The sequence below is a fragment of the Diabrotica virgifera genome, chromosome 4 (genome assembly GCF_917563875.1).
Source record: "Diabrotica virgifera virgifera chromosome 4, PGI_DIABVI_V3a".
NCBI classification, from domain to species: domain Eukaryota; kingdom Metazoa; phylum Arthropoda; class Insecta; order Coleoptera; family Chrysomelidae; genus Diabrotica; species Diabrotica virgifera.
In genome coordinates this window covers 140,322,126-140,347,154 of record NC_065446.1, presented here as the reverse complement: position 1 = coordinate 140,347,154, position 25,029 = coordinate 140,322,126, and the positions used below count along the sequence as shown (strand labels likewise).

Below are 25,029 nucleotides of genomic sequence, written 5' to 3'. Positions count from 1 at the left end.
TCATGTGAGTCAAAGAAAGGATTCAATTTTTTCAAATATTTGAATTTGACAGCATTACCTTTAACCTGTTCTATTTCCTCCTTCAGATATCTTTGTTGCACTAATCTAATTAATTTATTAGTGGCATTACTTTGCTCTTGAATAGTAAGCATTCCCAACGGTTCGTTGATTGGCTGATTTTAGATTACCAATGAATCGGAGAACACACGAGAAGATGAGTTTTAATTTTGAAAAGGAAGAAAATCGATTACAGAGATTATCGACGAATTCATCTGTTGGAAAAGATAAAAGACAACTTTTCGGTTTTAATTCCACATCATGTTCGATAGAATCGGGCAAAGAGAATGACCAATTATCTTCAGTAGTGCGAAGGAACTCCGGACACACCCACCAAGCAGGAGTATTTGAGAAATCCTCAGGGAAAAGTCCACGGGATCCGTGATCAGCACTATTTAATGACGAAGGAATATATCGCCAGTATTTCGAAGCAGCCCTATCCTGAATATAAGAAATTCTGTTACTTACGAAAGTTTTCCATTTATACGGTTGTGAATTAATCCAATGAAGGACGACAGTCGAATCTGACCATGCATAAATTCTACTAAACGAGATAGTAAAAGTTTGCAGTAAATAAGACATTAATTTACTAAGGATCACGGCTGCATTGAGCTCGAGACGAGGAATAGTTTGAACTCTGGTAGGAGACACCTTTGTTCGAGCTAAGAGAAAATAGGTTTTGATGACTCCTGTATCATAACAAACAAGAAGGTATGTAACAGCAGAAGATCCACGTAAAGAAGCGTCGCAGAACCCATGAAGGTCACAGAAAACAATTCCATTTAACGGAATATAGCGAGGTATAGAAAACTTTGAGAGTAAAGGCAATTGAATTTTAAATTGCTCCCATTTTGAAGTAATTTCCAAAGGTGGAGTTGCGTCCCAATCTAAATTAAGTAACCAAAGACGCTGAATAATAGTTTTTACTATCAAAGCGACAGGATTAAGCATCCCATAAGGATCGAATATGCGAGCTATTTGGCTTAAGAGGTTTCGTTTTGTACAGGAAGCTTGGAGAGGTAGAATTTTGTAAAAGAAATTATCAGTTGTTGGATTCCATCCAAGCCCTATTACCTTCAACGATAATTGATCTAAGTCGAATGAAAAAGACTGCTGCAGAAGACTATCCAAAGGAATATCAGCAAGAGAGAATAATTGAGGAGCATTACTTGCCCATTTGTGTAGCTCAAATCCACCACGATTTAATAAAGATATCAATTCTTTTATAGCGACAACACTATCTTGTAAAGAATCTGTTCCTGTCACCACATCATCTATGTAAGTATCATTCAGAAGTATAGACGAGGCTACAGGTAAGTCTGATTCATCGAGTGCTAGCTGCTGTAGAGTACGAATTGCAAGATATGGTGAGCTAGACACACCGAAAGTAACGCGACTGAGTTCGTATTCAGCAATAGATTCCTGTTCCGAAAAACGCCAAAGTATCCGTTGAAACCTTTGTTGATCGGGAGCAATAAGAATCTGAGTAAACTTGGATTTAATATACGCAGTGAATACATATTTATGAAACCTGAATTTAAGTAACAACTTTACGAGATCGTTTTGTAATTTTGGACCCGGTAATAAAGCTTCGTTTAAGGACAAGAATGTGGGAGCATGTGCGGAAGCACCAAATACAACGCGCAGGGGCGTAGTACTGGACTCCTTGTAAATGCAATGATGCGGTAGATAATAAGCATTATTTATTGCCACAATTGGTTGAATTGGATTTAGAAACTTATTGTCTATGAATCCTCTTATAAAGTTTGAGTATTGAATCTTAAGTGATTCATTCTTGGCAAATCTGCGCTCTAAAGAGCTAAATCTTTGTAAGGCTAATACACCAGTTAATAGGGAAAAAAATCATCGATTTCACGTAAAAATGTTAAGCAGGGTTTTGAAGGTTTTAAGCGATAGATGAGGTATAAATGATGATAATTCCGTGAAGACGTACAGCTAATTTTTCTTCTTCTTTTTTTAAAACAGTTATAAAGAATGAAAAACTAAGTTTTTTTACTATAAAACGTTTCTTATCCATTTTAGAGAAAAATGTTTCAAATTAATATTGTAGACCTTAAAAAGTTCTTCAATTTGGTGTGACACATATTGCAATATATAAACAATTGACCGAGATAATTGTAAAAAACTCTCATTTTTGCACTAATTTTTAAATATTAATAACTGTATTTTTTGCACAACGATATTTAATTTAACTACTTTAAATTATGCCAATTAATGGGTTATTTTAGTGAGCTAAATTTCAACCAGATCGACCAAATAGTTTATAAGTTATTCAATTTGTTTATCCCAGACAGCAATTGTTTAAGCAACTGTTCTTGCCCTAACAGTGACTCTAGAGATATTTTACAAATCGCAATCGATTATTTGAGACTTTAGTTTTAAGATGTATTGAAAATGTTTTAAGATTTTATCAAAATTGTTGTTAAAAAAACCGCCTGAAAAAGACCCTACTTTTTAGGTTATAAACAATTAGAATAACTTTGACAGTTTTTACGTTACACGCTCGTATGTAGGCTCACTGAAAAGCTGGTGAAAATATACACAGTAAAATAATAAAGTGGATTTTATATGACTAATAGAAATCGAGTTAGAATTTTTTTTTTCAATAAATCATATTTCCATTTTTTATAAACATTAAGAGCTGAAAATTGAATAAGTTGTTTAAGAAAGTCTATATTTTACGATCCAGTTTATAGATTGCATATGCAGTAAAAAAAATAAAAAGTCATGACTCATTAAACTGATGGTACTCGTGAAACACCGCCAACAAACGTGAAGGTGAGAATATCTTCGTTTTATTTTTTAGAATGGAATCCCAATTTGAAACATGTTGAAAAAATTTGCAGTTTAATTGCTATTACTTGCTTTAATTTTACAATAATTTCTCGTAAGAATTACTTATATTTTACTAATTAAAGAATATTATTTATATAAATATACAATAATAATTAGCTCAGGCCCAGAAAATAAATTGGTTGAAAACACGATCTTATCCATAAAACAAAAAATATTTTTAGCAGTTAGTAAAAATAAAAAGCAATTGATTCAACTTTTATGTGCAGAGCTCAACAAATCTGGGTACCGAACTAAAGTAGCAGATGAAGATGCAGACGTATTAATAGTGCAGACAGCTCTTCACGAACATACATATGAAACTAACAAGACCATTGTAATAATTGGTAATGATACTGATATACTCATAATATTGACGCAACTCTCTGCTCCGGACAATAACATATATTTTGAAAAAAAAGGCGCAAAAGGAAAATCTATCTATTATAGTTGTAATAGTTTTAAACATTCTCATCTAAGAAAATACGTTGGGTTCTTATATATTTTTACTGAGTGTGATACAACTTCCTCTTTTTTAATCAAGGAAAATTCAAATTATTAACTGCATCGTCAGAAATTGTAGATCTGATAAATATTTTTTATGACGAGAATGCTAACAAGGAGGACATCATGAAAAACGGATGTGATATCATTGTTGCTTTGTATTCTGCTGCAATTGATGTTACATATAAAAAAATAATAACATATTGGCATTAAATTAGTTACGTTTTTTACAATTTATAAGAAATACAGGGAAAAAATCTTTTAAATTGGAAAATTTGCCCCCAACAGAAGGTGTAGGTTATCAGCATGTACTTCGCGTTTAACACTGGTTAGGTAAAAAACTGGATGCTACCCAGTATGGATGGAAAAAAACTGATACGGGTTTTGAACCTATTTACACCTTAGATTGTTTGATACCTAAAGATATATTAAAACAAATTACATGTAAATGTTCAACGGGTTGCAAAAGTACAAGATGTGGCTGTAAAAAATATGGTATAAACTGTACGGATCTTTTTACAAACTGTGCAGTGGAAGAAGAGGAGAAAAAATGTTGTAATCGTGCTGCAGTGGTTCTTGACGATGTCGAGTCAGACTTTGTAGAGGATAAACTGTATCTTGCCGAGAAGCGATTTAGAAGTTATAGACGTTCACTAGAATAATCAAATTAAAATTCATAAACAATGTTTTACTTTTTTATTTTTATAATTAATTATATGAATTTATTAAAATATATATATTACTATCAAAACAAATATATGAATTTTATTCTAATTATTGAACTTAACATACATCATTAAATAATAGTGCAAACATATTACATATTTATACTTATTAGATGCCTATCTAAACAAATATTAATATCTTCATTAAATTAAATAACATTTCATAACAATTCAAAAACAAAATAAAACAAAAATTAGTTTTTTAAAAACTATTAAGGACTTTTAAATACTTTTTAATTATTTCAAATAAAAAATAAATAAATAATGTATTGTACTAATTTATAATTATTTTATATTTATATAAAAAATATACTTTAATTAATAATTTAAATAATTTTTAAGGAATACTTGTATAGTTCAATAACTTTTATAATAAAATTCAATTAATTGATTTTCACGGGATTTTCCAATTGTGCAAGGTGAAATTTACACAATTTTTAGTATTTTCTTGAGCTACTCCAGTTAAAAAAGAAGGTTGTGCATGCTATGGAAGGTGATAATATATTGCAGTTTTTTCCCAAAAAAGGAAGCGAAGCTTGAACAATTCCCACCTTCACTTTCGTTGGAGGTGTTTCACGAGTAGGTACCATCAGTTTAACAGGTCATAAGTTTTTATTATTTCACTGCATATGCAATCTATAAACTGGATCGTAAAATATAGATGTTTATAAACAATGCAAAATTTGATTTATAAAAAAAATACTAACTTGATTCCTATTTGTCATATAAAATTATTTTTTCTTTTTTAATATGTATTTTTTCACCAGCTTTTCAGTGAGCCTACATGCAAGCGTGTGACATAAAAACTGTCAAAGTTATTCAAATTGTTTATAACCTAGAAAGTAGGGTCTTTTTCAAACGAGTTTTTTAATAACAATTTTAATAAAATGTTAATTTTTTCTTAATGCATCTTAAAAGTAGACTCTCGGATAATTGATTGCGATTTGCTAAATATCTCTAGATTCACTGTTAGGGCAAGAACAGTTGTATAAACAATTGCTCTCTGGGATAAACAAATTGAATAACTTATAAACTATTTGGTCAATCTGGTTGAAATTTAGTGCACTTAAAGAAACCATTAAATGGCATAATTTAAAGTAGTTAAATTATATATCATTATGTAAAAAGTAAAATTATTAATATTTAAAAATTAGTGCAAAAATGAGAGTTGTTTGCAATTATCTAGGTCAATTGTTTATGTATATTAATATGAGTACTATCAAATTCAAGAACTTTTTAAGATCTACAACACTTATTTAAAACATTTTTCTCTAAAATTTACAAGAAACGTTTTATAGTCAAAAAACTGAGTTTGTCATTCTTTGTACCTGTTTAGAAAAAAAGAAGAAGAAAAATTAGCTGTACGTCTTCACGGAATTATCATCATTTATCTCTTATCTACCGTTTAGCACCTTCAAAACCCTGCTTAACATTTTTTCATGTTTTTTTCCCTATTAACTGGGGTATAAACGTTTTGTGTCGCCAAAAGAAGGTATATCATTTTTAAAAGGGAGACTTACAATAAATCTGCCTTCTGAATTTCGAGAAGTGGATTCAGAATATAATTTCTCGCTTAACGTGTCGTCTGGAGAACAAGATTTAACTTCTATCACTTCCTCAACTGCCCAGAACTGTTTCAATGTTGCATCCAACTGATCTGTGTCATCAGTTGAGAAAGCAGTAAGAAAGGAATGGATGTTTGTAATGTTTGTGGGTGGAATATTTCCCATCAAAACATACCCGAAACTAGTTTCAATGGCTGAGATCTGATCATTCCGAGTTTTAATGATTTCCATGTTTCAGATGTGACAAGTTGTCCAAGGAAATGGGAGCAGTTGGCATGTTTTGGCAAATCTGAGGGAGAATTATTGCATCTAACTCGCAATGGAAGCTTATGTCATAAGACGAAGAAATGTTCAGTTTTACGCCCGATTTGGCTGGAGTATACATCCTGTCAAGACCTTGTATCGATAAAGCCGCATTAAATTTAGGGAGACTTAATTTGTCTGCACACTCTTTACTAATGAAGTTACCTTGAGACGCACTGTCTAATAAGGCTCTAACTTCCAGGGCTTTACCAAAACGATCAAGAACATGGATTGTAGCTGTAGCTAGCAAGACATTATTTGTCAAAGTATCTGATAAGGCGGAAACAGAAGGCATATGGTCGTTAGATGAACTTACAACCTCGTTATGAGTTGAAGAAGAATGATCATTGGATTCTCAAAATGGAGAGAGCTATGATGCCTTTTGGTACATCGGGCACACTTTCTGGATGAAAGACATTTGACTGTGGCATGAGTATTAGACAAGCAATTTACACAAAATTTATTCTGTTTAACAAATTCGAAACGTTTTTGAGGTGATTCAGCAAGAAATTGATTACATTTAAATATAGGATGGTCGGAATCACAAAAGAGGCATTTATTATTGACAGAACTGGTCAGAAATGTAGAAGTTTGGCGAGACGAATGTTTTACCTTATTAGAATTATCTGAACTGGGAGATTTATTTTTGCTCACTTGACTTTTATATGACTCCAATGAAGTGCAACGCTGCGATGCGAACTTATAAACTTCCTCATACGTAGGTATATTTTTTGAAGCAAAGTATATTTCGAAAGCCCTAACTGTCTCTTCGTCCAATTTATCCATGAGTAAATTCATTAGAATGAAGTCCCATTGAGCGGGAGAAAAAAGTAATTTTTCTAGAGAAGCTAAGTTTTCATTGAAAATATCTAGCAAATTTCTAAGTGAAACAGGATCATCAGTTTTAACCGCACTGGCATTATGAATATTTTTCCATAATGCTCTAGATAAGTCTCTTTTACCTTCATAGCGATCAATTAGGGTATTGTATGCAATCATATAGTTTGAATCTTGCAACTTGATGTTTTTAATTAAATTGTAAGGTGCTCCCTTAAGTGATTGCAGAAGATAACTAAACTTTTCTATATTAGAAAGATCTGAATTATTATGTACAAGAGCATTATATAAATCAATATAGGTAGGAAAATCGGTAATCTCTCCATTATATATAGTCAAATTCAGTCTGGGGAGACTTACATTAGGTTTAGATCTAATCGGTGGATCAGAAGATACATTCTGCGGTCTACTAGAAACAATGTTTAATGCTGAATGATGTTTAAAATAAAGTGAAGCTATTTTATTAATAGAATTAGTGAATTCGAACCTAATTAATTCTTCCCCATCTAAATCAGCATTTTCCTCAACAGCGATTAAATTAATTAACTCAGTATGTTGATCATAAGCTCATCTGCAAGCTTTTCAATTTGTTTAATTTTAGAAATTTCAATATTACGCAAAGCCCTTAATTTTATGACTCGATTTTGTGTTCTAGCTGCCATGATAAAATGTTTTTATTAAAATTATTTGTTAACTAAACCTTTAAAGATGATCTCAATCAGTTTAATCGTTAATATTATGTACTTTTAAAGTGAAAACTCAATAAGTATCAATAATGTTTAATATTTATTATATTTGAGTATGTGCAGCCGGAAATTAATACAGAGTTATTAGACAAACAACAATATATTTATTTATACTTCCTTGTCAACTAGAAAATCTACGCATAAAATATTTTTAAAATAAAGTATTCATTAAATATTGCGCTTTTAACTTCTTACGTTATTTAAAATATAAATAAATAAATAATAATAATGTACCAGTATATGAATTAAGAATAAAAATATTTTTAATTATTCAATATTCAAAAAATTACAACGCCACCCCGGTATATGCCTTTAAAAGAATTCATATATTTTGCATCACTTGACCTTTCCCAAAACTAGGTATAAATTGGAATAAAACAGCCCTTAATTCGGCTGAAAGTAGGCGAAAGATGACCTTTTGTGACGAGAATGCACTAATAATTTGAAATTTTATAATTTTTGCGTTATTTTAATTGAAAATTTAAATTACTAATTAATTTTTCTATTCGTAACTCGAAGGACCAATGTATTCTTATATATTCTTTATTAGAAATAACACAATTAAAACAGGTGCTGGTGTCATATGATAATTTGAAAAGGTGAAAAAGGGGTTAAAAGTAAAATTAATCAATTAAAATGTGTGTATATGAAATGAAATATCTACGGTACCTTTTATGATGTCTTCTCCTTCTTCTTCTTCTTAGTCGACTAAGGGTGGGGGCGGTTGGTACTGGTTTTTATTTAAAAGTATACAGAAAACTGTGATTTCACAAGGAATGTTTATACACATCTCACGTCTGAGGGATGCGCGTATGTGTATAGCTTCCACAGGCTGTCTTAAGTGACCTTTGAGCCTGGGGGTAGTGCAGGACCGTATTGGTACGTAACATACACACACATGATTAAACAACAAAAAAATGAATAATAATAAAATTTAGAATATTAATTACTAATTACATATAAAAAAGAAAATATGTGGAGGGACGGAACATGTATTATGGCCGAAGGGGCATATTTTAGCAGTCCTGCAGGTATGTCTCCAATACCAGTTGCTCTGTTATTTGTTATGATACTATCGTGCATTTTTCTTATATTACTTAACAATCTTTCTAACACCGATGTCCCAATATAGTGTAGTCACTGAAGGTTTTCACCTCCTATTTCGTTGAACCTCCATCGATTTTCATGAAAATTGGTGAGTAATTAGACAATACCTCAAGCAATAAAGGTGACATGATGCCAACTTGCACTTTTATCCAGGGGGTGGACGCCACCTCTTCTCGGGGGTTAAAATTATTTTATTAAAAGTAATAATATGAATCGATAGAGGGACAAATTCTAAAGTTATTAACATAAATCAATACTTTTTGAGCTATTAAAGATCAAAAATTTTATTTTTTTTTCGTAAAAAAATGCATGTTTTAAAGTAGGGATGGCGGTTTTTTAACAAAACACCGGTTTTCGGTTATACCGGTTTTTTGCTTATGGTTTAACCTGGAGGTTATAACCGGCCAAAAAACCGGTTTTTCCAAACACCGGTTTTTGGTTTTTTTAATCCAATAAGTTACAATGTTACATTTACAATGCACTTTAGTTTGCGATACTCCACTCGACTCGATACTCGATATCAATATGATCAAAATTAGTAATATCGAAAGAACTTGAATATCAATATAAATAAAACAAAATTTTTAATAAAACCATTATATTCTATTAATTATTATATTCAGATTTAGCCATACGGCTCACACTCCCTCTAAGGGGAAAATTGACTCATCCCAGATACCTACGGTATCAAAAGGATTGAGCTCTGGTGGGACTCTTTCCGTGTTATCGAGCCCTAGGTGACTTGGTATGCAGGTGTATCTCCCAAAAATTTTCGTACACATCTGGCCGTTGCGACTAGTACAGCTTTCTGCATTGTCTTGTAAAGATGTTCATTTAGACCCAGCCTTTTTATGCTTTCGAGGAGGTTCTTCGGAATGACTCCAGTAGTAGACATAACAATAGGTATCGTCTGGGTACTTTGCATTCTCCATTGCCTTCGTATTTGAATTTCTAGATCTCTGTACTTGGCGATCTTTTCAGTGAATTTACTACGTAGATTATTGTTGTTAGGTATCGCCAAATCAATTAGTGTTGTTTGTCTTGTTAATTTATTAACTAGTACGAGATCTGGTCTATTATGTGCCACTGTTTGGTCTGTGAGCACAGTGCGGTCCCAGTATAGCTTGTAGTTGCCATCCTCAAGCATACTCTCAGGGACGTATTGATAATACTGGAGATGGTCCGTTTGGAGAAGTCCCAGCTTGATAGCTATCTCTTGATGAAGGATTTTTCCCACTGCGTCATGCCGTTCCTTGTATTCAGTTGCAGCAAATGCCTGGCAGCCCCCTGTAAGATGTTGGATGGTTTCTTGGGCTTGACATCCATATCGGCATCTGTCGTTTTGAACCTGAGGGTCTTTGATGATATATTTCAGGTAGTTTCTGGTTGGTATAACCTGATCCTGAATGGCCAGTAATGAACCCTCCGTTTCAGGGAACATCTTTCCTGATGTCAACCAGTAGTTCGACGCTATATTGTCGACATAATCTTGGCTGACCTCATTGGGATGTCGCCCGTGCAAAGGTTTACCCATCCAGGCGCGCACTTTTTGGTCCTTAGTAAGGTGGTTTATGCGCAGTTCTGCTTCCCTCAGTTTGATCGGTGTTGTGTCATCTACTGCGCAGATAGCGCGATGTAGAGTAGATGTTTCAGCCTGCATCTGAAAATAAGTTCTTAAATTAGCAATTTGTTTATCTAATTGCTCACCTATATCCATAAGTCCTCTTCCTCCTAAATACCGGGGTAATGTCGTTCGTTCTACTGCACTTTTAGGGTGGTGTTTTTGTGCTTTTGTGAGGTGTGTTCGTACTTTTTGCTGAAGATTTTCTATATCCGTTTTTGTCCACTTAACAATACCAAATGAATAGCTAAGCGCGGAACAAGCGTAGGTGTTTAGTGCCTTAAACAAATTTTTACTGTTAAGCTGTGAACGAAGCAGCTGTTTTACCCTTCTTATAAACTCAGTAGTTATCTCAGTTTTCATTTGCTTATGGTCAATTTTCCGCGCCTGCTTTACTCCAAGATATTTGTACATATCGTTGTCGCCCATGGCCTCGATGTTCTGGCCATTTTGCATATCGAATCCACCGGGCTGTACCTTTCCTCTGACTATATTCAAAACACGGCACTTGTCTAGACCGAATTGCATACTAATATCATTAGAAAATGTTTCTACAGTTTTTAGCATCTCTTCTAGGTGTTCTCGAGTGGAAGCCATTAATTTAAAATCATCCATATACAACAGGTGATTGAGCTTCGCTACCACAGTATTATTGCTTTTAATGCTAAAACCTGAGTCAGTGGAGTTTAATAGCTGGGAAAGGGGGTTCAAAGCTAAACAGAACCACAATGGACTCAACGAGTCTCCTTGAAATAGGCCCCGGTTGATTGCGATATTTTCGGTTTCGATATTGTTTTCACCAGGTATTTGGAGGTGAATTTTAGTCTTCCAATCTCTCATTATATGCCTTAAAAAGGTCACTATGTTATCATCTACTTTGTATATTTTCAATATATCTATTAGCCATTCATGCGGTACTGAATCAAAGGCCTTTTTATAGTCAATAAAAGCAGTAAAAAGGTTCCTTTTTTTAGTGAATGCCTGGTTAGAAATGACTGAGTCGATGATAAGCTGTTCTTTGCAACCCATGGAACCCTTAGCGCATCCTTTCTGTTGAGGCTCTATGATATTGTTTAGAGCACAGTGTTGGTAGATACGCCGGGTTACACAGGATGTGACCAATTTATATAAAGTTGGAAGACAAGTAATTGGGCGGTACTTGGATGGATCTTGGGTGTTATTTTGATCCTTGGGTATTAAATAAGTAGTTCCCTGAGTTAGAAATGATGGTAATTCATGCGGATTAGAAATAACATGAATAATTAATGTTGATAAGCACTCATGAATACTCAAAAACTTTTTAAGCCAGAAGTTCTGAACTCCGTCTGGTCCAGGAGATTTCCAGTTATGAAGCTCTTTGATGACATTTGAGACTTCTTCAGTCGTGAATGGTTCGTAGTTAGCAGTGACGTAGTGGTGACAGTTGTGCGTCGTATCTTCTATCCAGCCAGCATTGTTGTTAAAAGTAGTTGGTGTGGAAAGTTGATTTCCCCAAAACTCATGAATTTCTTCTTGGCTTGGGTAAGACTTGTCGACACTTTCTACGGTGGAATTGAGTTTTCGGTAGAACGCCTTCTCAGAGTTCTCAAAAAGTGCATTGTCACATTTTCGGTTGTTACTAACTTTATACCTTCTTAATCGCCCTGAATAGACGGAGAGTTTTTGTTTTAATGTATCCAGACACTGTTGGGCTGTGTTATTTTCTGGATCGTATCTCGAGTGTCTTGCAGTGCTCCGCATTATTTCTTCAGCTCTTTTAATGACTTTTCTACTTGTTACACCTCTTATATATTCTGTGACTTGACCAATATCCCTACGCAGTAATTCAATTTTTCCGAGAAGTCTTTTTTCCCAGGGTGCAATTCTGTTACCAGTCCTTCCGTTATTAGTACCCCGTCGTGTTCTGATCTTAACGCCCATTACATTGGCAATTGCTGTAGCTGCACAGTAGATTAGCATATGCAGATATTCAAATGTGTGGGCTTCTACGACATAATTGGGTAGGACTTCAGTATTCACAATTTGTAACAGGGCACCTAGTTTCTTACAAGAGTTTATTCGTGGTAGCGGTGGTCTGCTAAGTGGATTTGTTCCATTAAACTCTTGTACGGCACGAGCCATTTCGGTTTCTAGACTATCGCGCAACTCGTTGTTTTCCTGCTGTGTATTGTCAGGTTGAGTTTCTGGTATGGGAATCTCAAGAATCTGCTCATCAAGGTTTTCATTAGGGACTTGATCTAAAACTAGCTCTTGGTTATTGATCTCCCGTTCGACTTCGCTTTTGATCGTATTGCGTCTAGTCTCTGGGATAAGGTTGTTTCTTATGATTACCCGGTATTGATCTGATACTCTTTGCTCCGATACTTGAATATCTGGGTACTCCCTGCAAAATTCGGCATACAGCTGTTGTCTGTAGCCGATCGTTTCTTGACCGAGGTTTGTCACCTTATAATAGAAGCGCAAAATGCTTTCGTTAATGGACACAGTCCATTTCATGCGCTGCCTCGGTTGTCCCGCTTGAGTGAGCGCCGGCTGATGTTCCGGCGCAGCACCTTCAGCGAGTGGAGCTCTTGCTGTTGTTTGGCTCGCTTGTGGTTGTTGTTCTTGTTGTTGGGCTGTAGCTGTTTGTGTGACAGGGGCCCGCCTCCTCAATACCCTGCCACTGACGTCCCGCATGCTGTCACGTCCAGCGTCGGCTCCAGACGTGCCCTGGCGATCCCCAGGAAGCGGCCTTAAACATAAACTATTAGTCTCCATTCTCATGGGTGTGCATTTTATACCTACTGCCAGGTGTCTGTTTTTGTTCCACGGCAAGTATTCCTGCTACTCTCTGGGTATTGGCGCTACGAATACCCAGAAAGCATCCCCCATTCGCAGGGGGCCGCGCCTGATAGAAGAACTGACATAAAACTCCCACAGGAAATATTTATTTATTATTTTATTATATTATATATTAAATATTATATTTATTTATTATTTTATTATTATATATTTATTGATTATTATTAAATATAATATAGCGTAATATTAAAAGATTAGTATATACATATTGTAATATTATACAATTTAACCCAACCATTTTAACTTATAAAAAATTTCCCTGACTCTTTCAAATGGGATTTAAAAAAAAATAATATCAACATAAATATTTTACTTAAAAATAAATTGCATAATGCAATTTATCTTTTAGTTCTACTACCATCAAAAAAATTATCATGTATTTCTTCTAACACATTTGTATATTTGTATAATAGGTTTTTCATTTAATACTGCCTATATAGGTGTATCGTTTTGAAAACGTAGGAAAATCCTTGGAGATTCGTGTTCGTAATCGGTAATTCGATATTCATAGTCAGAACATTATTTTTGGTAATCAGAAAAAGTCATTCACCCACTTTCAATGTCAAGAGTCAAGTGGGAAAAATAGATGATGTTTGCGTCTACTTCAACCAGATCACTTTTTATGTAAATATTATTATTGCAAATACCTTTTCAACGAAATATTATAATAAAACTTTATTGTTTCTGGCTGATGTGAGTTCGCATTTTCAGTTTGCTTCTGTATTTATAAAATAAAATTTGAATTATGGTTTTGTTTGGAATAATTACTTGATAATAATAATTATGATTGGGATCCAAAATAATACCTAACCTAATCCTAATCACCGTAAAAACCTAATAACAGGTTTTTACTTTAAAAAGAAAAAACGGTTATAACCGGGATAAAAAATAACCGGTAAAACCGGTTATTGCGAAGTAAAACACGGTTTTAGGTTAAAACCGGTAGGTTTTTCCCATCCCTGCTGGTTTTTACGTATAACCCAAAAATTAAAAGCTTTTACAAAAAAGTTATTATTACCAAAATTGAAGATAATAAAGAATTGAATAAAGTTCTTACCCAAAAAACTAAACTAACGTTAATTCAAATTGAGTTATGGGTAATTGAATGTATATTTTTTTCGGCGAGTAACTCGTATTCAAGCTTAAATAACGGGAAAACGATGTATTTTATAAACTATACCTATTTAACACTTGTCAAAGTACGTTGGAGTACCTATTAAATAAGCTCCAGAACAAGTTAGTAGTATCCAAATTAAGCAAGTTATGATGACAATAAGAGAAACCTTTCGAATTTTTCAAGAAAAAGTGAAAAATAAAACATACGCCATTTCCACAACAATTAACATTTATAGTAATCATTACAAAAGTTTCTTTATATTAGCATAAGTAATGATTTAAACAATTTTGACCGATTTAGAATGCATGTTTTTGAAAAAAATATATAATTTAAAAAATTCAGAATTTTTAAAATTATCGTAATTTTCATTTTCTTTTGATAATAACTCCAAAAATAATCAATACACGTAAAAAATTATACAACATAACAATATTTTAGTTTTTTATATATCAAATAATTTACCGTTTTTACTAGTTCTGTAGGGTAAAAAATAACCGAGATAGACACGTTTAAAGCTTAAATTTTGCTGCGAGAACCATGTAACCGAGACCATTAAACCTTTCATTTTTAAAAAAGTAAGGGGTGTAAAAGATTATCTTCAACGAAGTTTAATACCCCTTGAAATTATCTTTCAAATGGCTTTTAGGTGAACTTGATATTTTAACAATTAACGGAGTTATTAAAAAAAAACAATAACATTTTTTGGAAAAAATTTTAAAAGATCTGAAACGTTCTGAAAAACGTTCTTTAAAAGATCTGAAAATTTTAAAAGATTTGAAACGTTTTTGGAGCATAAGTTTTAATGCTCATTCTAGTTTTAGTTCTCGTGTGAGTCGGACGTGTCAATAGCCGGTGCTGACGAGTAATCTAAACGCTTTACAAATACGAATAATAAGTATCGATAATTATTCAAATAATATATAGACTAATAACTCGCGTTTTTGTTTCTATTTTTTAATTAAATGAGTGCGGACACGGGCGGTAAACCGCCCCCTGAACCTGATGGACCTCCCAATACCACCCTTAGTAGTCCAGATATTGAAATGGAATCCCCTAGCAATTTTAAAGGTTTTAGTAAGGCTGAACTCAACCAAACTGTAAGTACTTCCGATCCTATTAAATCTAACGATGACAAACAAAAAGAAATTTTTAAGTATACCATAAATGACCGTGGACCGTTCCATATATATGTTGAAAATAAAGATAGCGATCTTAAAGGTAAACTTAATGCATTAAAAATTGGTGACATTATTCTTACAAAATTCCCAGAATTAGATAATAAAATAATTAGTATCGATACAATTGGCAGAAATAAATTAAGAATTAAATTTACGGATTCTAAAAACGCTAATTACCTTATCGACAAGAAAGACGATCCGGTTTTTGTTAAAAACAATTTGGATGTTTATATACCTAAATTTATTATTATTAGACAAGGTGTTATACGGGATGTCTCAACAGAATTCTCCGATGAATATCTTAAAAATAAAATTAAAAAATTCGAAATAAATTCTAATTTTGAGGTAGTAAACGTTTCTAGAATAAATAGAAAAACGGTTACCGATGATAAAATAAATTATGTTCCTACTAAATCGTGTGTAGTAAGCTTTAAAACACAAGTAATTCCAAAATACGTTACTATAAATAAGGTGTTGAAAGAAATTGAACCATATCAACAAAAAGTCCTGCTTTGTTTCAACTGTTTGCGATTTGGCCACCAGGGGAAGCATTGTAGGAGTAACCCCCGTTGTAACAATTGCCAGAAAGACCATAATACAAAAGAGTGTCAGGAAACAACATTAACCCCAAAATGTTTTAGTTGTATGGGAGACCACTTCACAACAAATCTTAAGTCATGTCCAGAATTCAAAAGACAGAAATTAATTAAAGAATGCATGACTAATAGTAATATTAATTACCATGATGCCAACAAACAAATTCCCCGCAAATCTTATGCAGACGTAACATCAAATAACATTATTAAAGATTCTCATCAACAAAATTTGCCTTCTTCTAATTACCCTCTTGTTAACCAAAGTTTAAATAGCTCTTCTGTTACTCGTCCATTCACATTTTCGGCCAATAGTAATCATAATAAATATACAGTCGTCAAATCTTCTAAAGGCAGCAAAAGGCAGAGACCAAATAGTCCTGTCTTGACACAGTCAGATCCAGAATACACATTTAACTTTAGACAATCAGGAACTAATATTCCAATTATAAATAGTCCTTCATATAAAAATAATTTAAATTCAAATTCTCACACGCTACAAACAGAGTCAAACTCTGATATTTTAGATATAATTTTTACTATTGTTACCGAACTTTTTAAAAATTTTAGGGAAACTAATAATCCCAATGTTACTAAACAAGTCTTACAGCAAATATTAATTAGTAAACAATTATTAAACGTGCACAATATACCAACTACTTCGTCGTCTTCTCAGCTATAAACAAACTCAACATTTTACAGTGGAACTGCAGATCTGCAGTTGGCAATAAAGAAAACTTAGAATATCTCTTAAATACAACAGAAACTACCATAGCAGCTTTGTCAGAGACCTGGTTCAAACAGGAAAGGTTTTATAACTTCCAAGGTTATAATATTGTTCGGTCAGATCGTATGGATGGTTACGGTGGGGTAGCCATACTAGTAAAATCCAATAGATTATTTTCAGAAGTCGTAGTACAGAAACCAGCAAGAATGATGTGTACATGCATCGAAGTGAAACTTCTACCTAATAACAAAGCAGTGTACATATTGTCAATATACATTAAACCAAAGACTCGGATAGAAGTAAGAGAATGGATACAATTTTTCGAAAACTTACCACGACCTTTTATAATTGCTGGAGATTTCAACGCTCATCATCTTTCTTGGGGTTGTGAGTTTAATGATGTCTATGGTGTTTCTTTGCTCAATGCTATTAATCACTGCAATCTTGTGTATCTCAATGATGGTGCACCCACACTTGTTACGTCAGGTAGAAAAAGTGCCATTGATCTGTCTATTTGTACGCAAGACATAGTACATTTAATATCTTGGTCAGTCATACAGGATCCTCATGGATCCAATCACCTTCCTATATATATGAAGTTTAATAACTCTGACTCAGGCGTACAAACCTATGGTCCAGTTCACAACATATGGGTTCTTAAAAGAGCCAACTGGAATCTGTACACGACAACACTAGAGGAAATGAGCACCGCATGTAACTACAACAATTTCATAGACACGATAAACTCAGCTGCAAACATTTGTATCCCGAAAAGAAAAATAATAAGAAATAAGTACTGGAAGCACAAACCAAAACAATGGTGGAATGAGACCTGCAACAACATTGCTCATAGGAGAAAAGAAGCTTTCAGATTATGGAAAGAAAACCCAAACATACAAAATTTACTTGAATTCAAACGAGTTGATGCCATCGCAAAAAAAACATTCAAAGAAACAAAAATAATTCAGTGGAGGAAATATGTTGAGAGCCTAAATCAGACAACTCCCATCACTGAAGTATGGAAAAAGGTAAATAGTTTTAAGAATCGTAAGCAGCAGAATAAGTTACCTATTGATCTGGAAGCGAATTGGATAGAAGAATTCCATGCCACAATCTCACCAGACTGGGCAAAAGAATGCATAGAATACAATCTTTAAAAACTGTTCCCAGAAACAACTTGTACTTACTTGAACGTTTTGAGATGTGGGAATTAGAAAGATCGTTGAAACTATCTAATAATACTTCACCAGGCGAGGACAATATAACTTACTCCATGCTGTTTCACCTCCCATTTAAACATAAAAAGTCTCTATTAGAAATCTATAATAGTATCTGGACTGGTGCAAGTCCTATTCCGGATAGCTGGAAGAACTATATAATATTACCTATTAAAAAGAAAGACAAACCGCTAGACCTCTCAAGTTCGTACAGACCTATATCCCTGGCATCTTGTATTCTTAAAACTTTGGAAAGAATAATAAAGAATCGATTAGAACAATGGCTAGAATTTGAACACATCCTACCAAACTCACAATATGGTTTCCGGAAATGTAGGTCCACTCTCGAAGCTATTACTGTTCTCGTTACAGATATACTGACAGGATATACAATAAAAAAACATACAGCTGCAGTTTTTATTGACCTTTCCTCGGCTTTTGATAACGTAAATTTAAACATTTTATACCATAAGCTGACATCAATAGGAATACCTCATGAAATATGTTCATTTTTAATTTCACTATACTCCGATAGACGACTTTCACTAAAATTAAACCAAAATCTTCAAGGATCCCGAACATCGAATTTAGGACTCCCTCAAGGCAGCATACTCAGCCCGCTACTTTTTATACTATATACAATGGACTTCGAAGTAAATTTGAATAACGTGAATATGATACAGTTTGCTGATGATATAGTTATCTACACCAACGGTACTACTATTTCAAATTGTCAGAACATTTTAAACACAAACCTATGGTCAGTTAAGCACTGGTTAGATTCAAACAACTTAATTCTTTCTGAAAAAAAATCTGAAGTGTGTATTTTTACTAAAAAAAGGGACATAACTCAAGTACAGTTACAACTGGGACCATATCTTCTTCCAATCAAAAATTGTGTTAAATACCTTGGACTCTATTTGGACAGAAAATTACTGTGGAAAGATACCATCCACCATGCAATAAAAAAAACCGAGAACGCTATGAATATTTTGAGAGCATTCTGCCATACCAAATGGGGAGCAGATCCAAATACCGCTTTACTGTTCTATAAAACAATGGTTAGAAGTATATTAGACTATGGCAGTCACCTATATGGAACAGCAGCACATACTCACCGAAACAAAATAGAGACCCAGAAAAACACAAGTTTGAGAATATGTCTTGGTTATCTTAAATCTACCCCAATAAATATTATAGAAGTCGAATCTGTAGAACCTCCACTATCTTTCAGAAGGCAGCTAATTAGTCATAAATTTATGGCTAAAGCCATATCCAAAGAAGCCAGCTATCTTCGTAACATTCACGACCTCACTGTCCTAGTACTCACCCATCCATATTGGCACTCAAAAGCTACTCCACTCCTAGTAAACAGCTATACCACACTGGCACAAATCTCTAACTCCCTGTCTATCAACAAAACTATACCTATCTACACCGAACCTCCCCATGTTTTCTTTTCAAAACATATAAAAACATACTACCTGGACCCAAAAGAAAACTTTCTAGAAACCATTAATGGAAGATGGCCTGAACACCAATACATATATACTGACGGATCCAAGTTGAATGGAAAAGTAGGCTGTGCCTTTTATGACGCAAACTCTTCCCAATATTACAAGTTCAAGCTACCAGATGAGTGTTCCATATATACCGCCGAAACAATTGCCATAGCAAATGCATTTAGATACGTCCAGTCGAGAAACACACAGAATCATGTTATATTCACTGACAGTAAAAGTGCAGTTGACCGAATAACAAACTTGAAATCATCGAAAAACCTTACTAACATAGAGGCAGAAATATTAAAACTGAACTTTGAAGCAACAAAACAAAGGAAAACAATAACTGTAGTGTGGATTAAAGGGCACTCAGGAATAAAAGGTAATGATGCAGTGGATACACTAGCCAAATCAGCCACTGACACAGGCTACCATCTAACCACCAATATTGTTCCATATACAGATCTTACCTCCAAGTTTACTTCACATTTAAAACAATTGTGGCAGCAAGAATATAATTCATCAGTCACAGGGCTTAACTATGTCGGCCACCAAAATAACATACCATTGAAAAGCTGGTTTCATGAATTAACCAAACGAAACTTCATTGTTACAATAAACAGAATAAGATCTAATCATGCTATGACTCCTTTGTACAAATATAAAATAGGACTGGATGAAAACCCATATTGTCCATGCGGAGAAGTTGGTGATATGAACCATGTAATCCTAGAATGTTCAAGAAATAAGAAGAGCATAGAATCATTTTTCGAAGAAATGGTAAATCTCAAATTTTGTTTGCCAACCAGTCTAAATTGTATAATTTTTAGTAATAATATTAACTTATATCAATGTTTGTATAATCATTTAATTCGTTGCAAAATGAAATTGTAAAAAACTAACACCATTGTAAGCAATTCTGCGATACAAAATATTATTGTAAGTGTGTTCACGAAAAAATTAACAAAAAAAAAATAATTAAAAAAAAAAAGTTAAAAAAAAGTAAAATAATGATAAACAAATAAAAAAAAAACAATGAAAAAAAAAAGGAAATAAAACTAAACAAAATACTACATAAATAAAGCATTAAAAAAAACAAAAATATAATTAAAAAAAAATAAAAAAAATATACATATAAAAAAATGCACTAAACAGAAACACACATTTTACTAACACAATAACATTTATCCTAGGGTGTGAGAATTTGAAAAATCAATTTATTTATATTGGATCAAAAAAAAATGCTCCCTTTATATTTCATAAATAAAAAATAAGTCTGGCTAATTGGTTCATGCCAAAGCCAATTATAAAAAAAAAAAAAAAAAAAAAGTTTTAATGCTATCAACTTGTTCGTGGGCTCATTTGATAGATATTTCTAAGTATTTTGACAAATGTTTAATACGCTTATGTTATAAAATGCATCGTTTTCTCGTTATTCAAGCTTGAATACTTAGATTTGGGTACTCGCAGAAAAAATATACATTCAATTACCTATAACTCACTTTTAGTTAACATTAAAAGGTTTTTCTAGTGAGGGGTTTATGTCGTTTTTTATTAGCTTCAATTTTGGTAAAAATAACTTTTTTGTAAAAACTTATAGTTTTTGAGTTATTTATGGAAAAGCAGTTAAAAACATGCATTTTTCTCACGAAAAATTAAAATCTTTGATCTTTAATAACTCAAAAATTTTGATTTATTTTAGTAAATTTATATAACAAATTTTGCTTATAATTTGCCTCACTATTGAATTGTGGGGTTATTTTTAACAAAATAATTTTCACCCCCGAGAAGGGGTGGCATCCACCCCCAGGGTAAAAGCTCAAGTTGGCACCATGTCACCTTTGTTCCTTGAGAGATCCTCTAACCACTCACCAAATTTCATGCAAATCGATGGAGGTTCAACAAAATTGGAGGTAATATCTCAGATCCACCTTCAGTGACTGCACTAATATTTTTGTTTATTTTTAGGCTGTTAAAAAATCTCCTGCTGCAAAATTACCCAAAGAATGGCCTGTAAATGTACACGAAAGACCCGAATACAATCCAGAAACCAAAAAGATTGAGGCTTTTGATTACACCATACGCGAAATCCAAAATACCTCCGGCAATTCTGAACCATCTGAAATGCCCAAGAAAACGAAAAAGGATCAAGCACCTGCGCGTAACGGCGCAAGGAAGAAACCAAGAGTCAGACGATCGAGGAAACAGGCTTCTCCATGGGCTTCTCCAGTAGCAGTACGTGAAACGGTTTCTTTAGATCCGCTGAAACCTTTGATTAATAGTACGACCGATATGTTGAAGCAATATTTTATCAGTACTCGAGAGAACCAAGATATTATTAAAACGATATCTCCTCTATGTACGTTCGAAAATAAAGTGGAGATACTTAGGAACCAAGCTTTTTTGTTCGCAATAGTAAATAATCTAGATGAAAGAGAGGTGACAGATAAATTTAAACATTTAGACTTGAATAATAAACGTAAAAGTTAATATGTATGTATGATTTTTCTTCTTAGTAGGTAAGTTGTAAATTTTGAGATGTTTTGTTTGAGATCATCTTTTTTATGAATAGGTTATGTTTAGATTCATTGAAATCATTTTGCCATTAATATATATTTTAGTTGATCTTTTCAAACTAATTTAATTTTTTCTCAAAATTTTCTCCCAGATAATATTGACGAATCCTGTCTTAACTATCTAGGTTTCCAAGTTAAGTGTGAATAAACTTTAATGATTACATTGGACGGATCCTTCCTTATCACGTGGGAATATCCAAGTTCAAAAATACCTTCTTCTTCTTCTTCTTTTAGAACACCCTTCTGTATATTTGTGGTGTTGATGTACAGCCTCATACCACCTCTTCGGGGTCTACTTAGTGGTATTTGTGTATTAGGTTTATATGTCGTTACCCATTTCGCGATAATTCCTGGGTCTATTCTGTCGCTCTGATCTCTTCATTTGCGGCGTTGTGCTCGTGTCCACCTCACCATATCCTAGATTCCAGTTTTAATGTAGGCTGGTAATTAAGCTCATTAGTGATACCTTCAATTCCTGGCATTTTTTTGTTTTTCATTTTCTTAATTGTTATTTGTACTTCTTCACTAGTTTTATATCTTCGTCAATGTCAATATATTCGTCAATATCTACGTCACTTTGGTCTTGTTCTTCGATGTATATATCTGTGTAATTGTATAATTATTGAAGTATTATGTCCAGGTGTCAGGTTTTATAAAGGTTTTTTGAATTTCCTCATTTACTTCTTCTTTATTACTCTTAGCAAATTTCATATCTTTCTTTACCACTTCCGTATATGCCATGCTCCATTTCTACCGAGAATCTTTCCCAATATGTTTGCTTCAGTTTCTTTATCTCACAGATCGCTCTATTTATAACTTCTTCGTAAATTTTGTATGTCTTCAGGTTTGTGTTACCACTTATTTTATTTAGGATTTTTTTTCCTTAGCTGCTATCTTGACTTCATGTATAAACCACGGTTTATTGTCTTTTGGTCTGTTTCTGTTGATTGTTATTTTTGTCCAATTACCTTTGCGGAACTATTTGTAATATTATCTTTTAGTTTTCCCTAGGATTCTACAACGATATTTATTTCTCTTATGCAGTTCCGAGATACCTATCTATTCTTCAATTCGTCTTTGGCAGATAATGTCAGTGCTCTCGTTTTCTAGTGATTCTGAATTAAATTTTATTATATAGTTCGGTTCCCTTCTTCCCGTGGTGTGTTAGTTTTTCTCCGCTTCCAGTTGATAGTTTTTCATTCAATATCTGTATAATTCAGGGGCGTCATTTAATAGGGGGCATTCCCCCCCCCCCCGACCCTGAAAATTACTGAAATTTACAAAAAATAGATCAATTTTGTATTATGTTTGCATATAAATGTATCTATAATGCTTGCCCCCCTATCAAAAGTTCAAATGACGCTCCTGGTATAATTCATGGTAAGGTGGTACTTTTTCCATTGCTGTGTTGATATCAAGTGCATAGATACTTATAAAATGGATCTTTCTGTCTGAAAATCTGTTTTCAAATTCTTGTGAATTGTGAAGTAGTATTGCTTACTCCGGCCTGAACTCGAGCATGCTTCTCAACTTCACTGTAGAATAATATTTGATTTTGGTATCTTATGTTGCCTTATTATGACATCGTGAAATTTTAACCAAACCTGTTTTTACTTCAATAAGTTTCATTCAATTGTTAAAATGATTTCTAATATTTTAAATATAGGTTGTCCTTCTCTTTATGACTCTCTTATTTCGTCTAGGGCTCATGGATTTTTTATTTCTTCCTCTGATATTTTATATATATTTTCAGGTCCAATATTTTGTACCCTACTAGTCAGTACTTTTGTTATTTTTCCTACCGTTGGTTTTGCTTTTGACTCATATAGCGTTGTGGTATTCTTTTGGATTTATGTGATTTCTTTTTCTGATCATTATTGAATTGTGTTAATTGATTTCTTTCTTCTCTTGTAATTATAGACCTTTCTTCTCTTTATTTAACTTCGTTATTTTGTACTTCCTATTGCTTTTCTGAATTTTTTGTTGGTCGTGGATATTGATTAATTCTATTCTATTGGTTCTATTAATAACGTTTGTTTCTTAAGATTGTGACCTTATTAAAAATAGGTACACGATTTTGTATTTCTTAAATCCGGCTGAAATGAAAAGACTGATAGAACATACTACGGGAATCGTTTTTTAATAATTTTTTTAACTTTGTATTGTTAAAATATTGCTAATAAATGATATTTTTAAAATCACTTTTTTGTTTTAATTAAATAATCACTCTTTATTGACATCAATATAGCTGGTTACATCTACTGTGAGGATAAGGAGTTAGCAGCCCCTACCAAGTAGGAGCCCATGAGACAAAATGCTAACTTGGGTCCCACTTGAGATATGTCAACTACAAGGTGCTCTAAAAACTCTTAGATTTTAGACCTATCCGATGAGAGTAACACATTAAACAAATGATGGATTCGACCCTTACTTGATGAGTTGATGGAAGTTTTTTTTTTGTTTTAATGGCATGGACTTTATGTCAATCAGCCAGTCACATACTATATCAAGAAGATTAAATATTTAAAGAAGATTAAATATTTATTGATGGAAGTTCATTCTATAAAAAAATAAAACATTGAAAACATTATTTGTTTTCTGCACTTCTGAACCAGTTGTTTTGGACAGAATGCCTTTCTCAAGTGATGTAGTTTTACTATGCGTCTACACTAAATATCTATTCTTTAACTGAATAAGTTGAGGATGGGAGAGCTGTTTACCTTAAGTTTTGGTCATTCAGCATAAGGGACCGTTCAAGTATTGCGTAACGCAGGATGGGGGGGGGGTCAAAAATCTTCAAAAATTGCGTTACACAATAGTTAAACGCCCATTACAGTGCGTTACGTAGAGAGAGGGGGGGGAAAAATCTTCAAAAATCGCGTTACGTAATACTTGAACGCTCCCTAAAGGAAATAACGCCTCTCTGGTTCCTAGTGCGTTTCTGAACCCAAACTGACTAT

The 25,029-nt window shown here is 33.2% G+C and overlaps 1 protein-coding gene across 3 annotated transcripts in view; it reads left to right on the top strand.

Annotated features, from left to right (window-relative positions):
- LOC114335268 (uncharacterized) overlaps nt 1–24,270 on the top strand; it is a 511,010-nt gene extending 486,740 nt beyond the window's left edge. For all 3 annotated transcript variants that reach the window (XM_050648408.1, XM_028285486.2, XM_050648409.1), the window contains exon 3: nt 21,462–24,270. In XM_050648408.1, the coding sequence (XP_050504365.1) occupies nt 21,462–21,983 (522 nt within the window). In that variant the 3' untranslated portion in view covers nt 21,984–24,270. The remainder of the gene's footprint in view (nt 1–21,461) is intronic.
- Nucleotides 24,271–25,029: the final 759 nt, after the last annotated feature.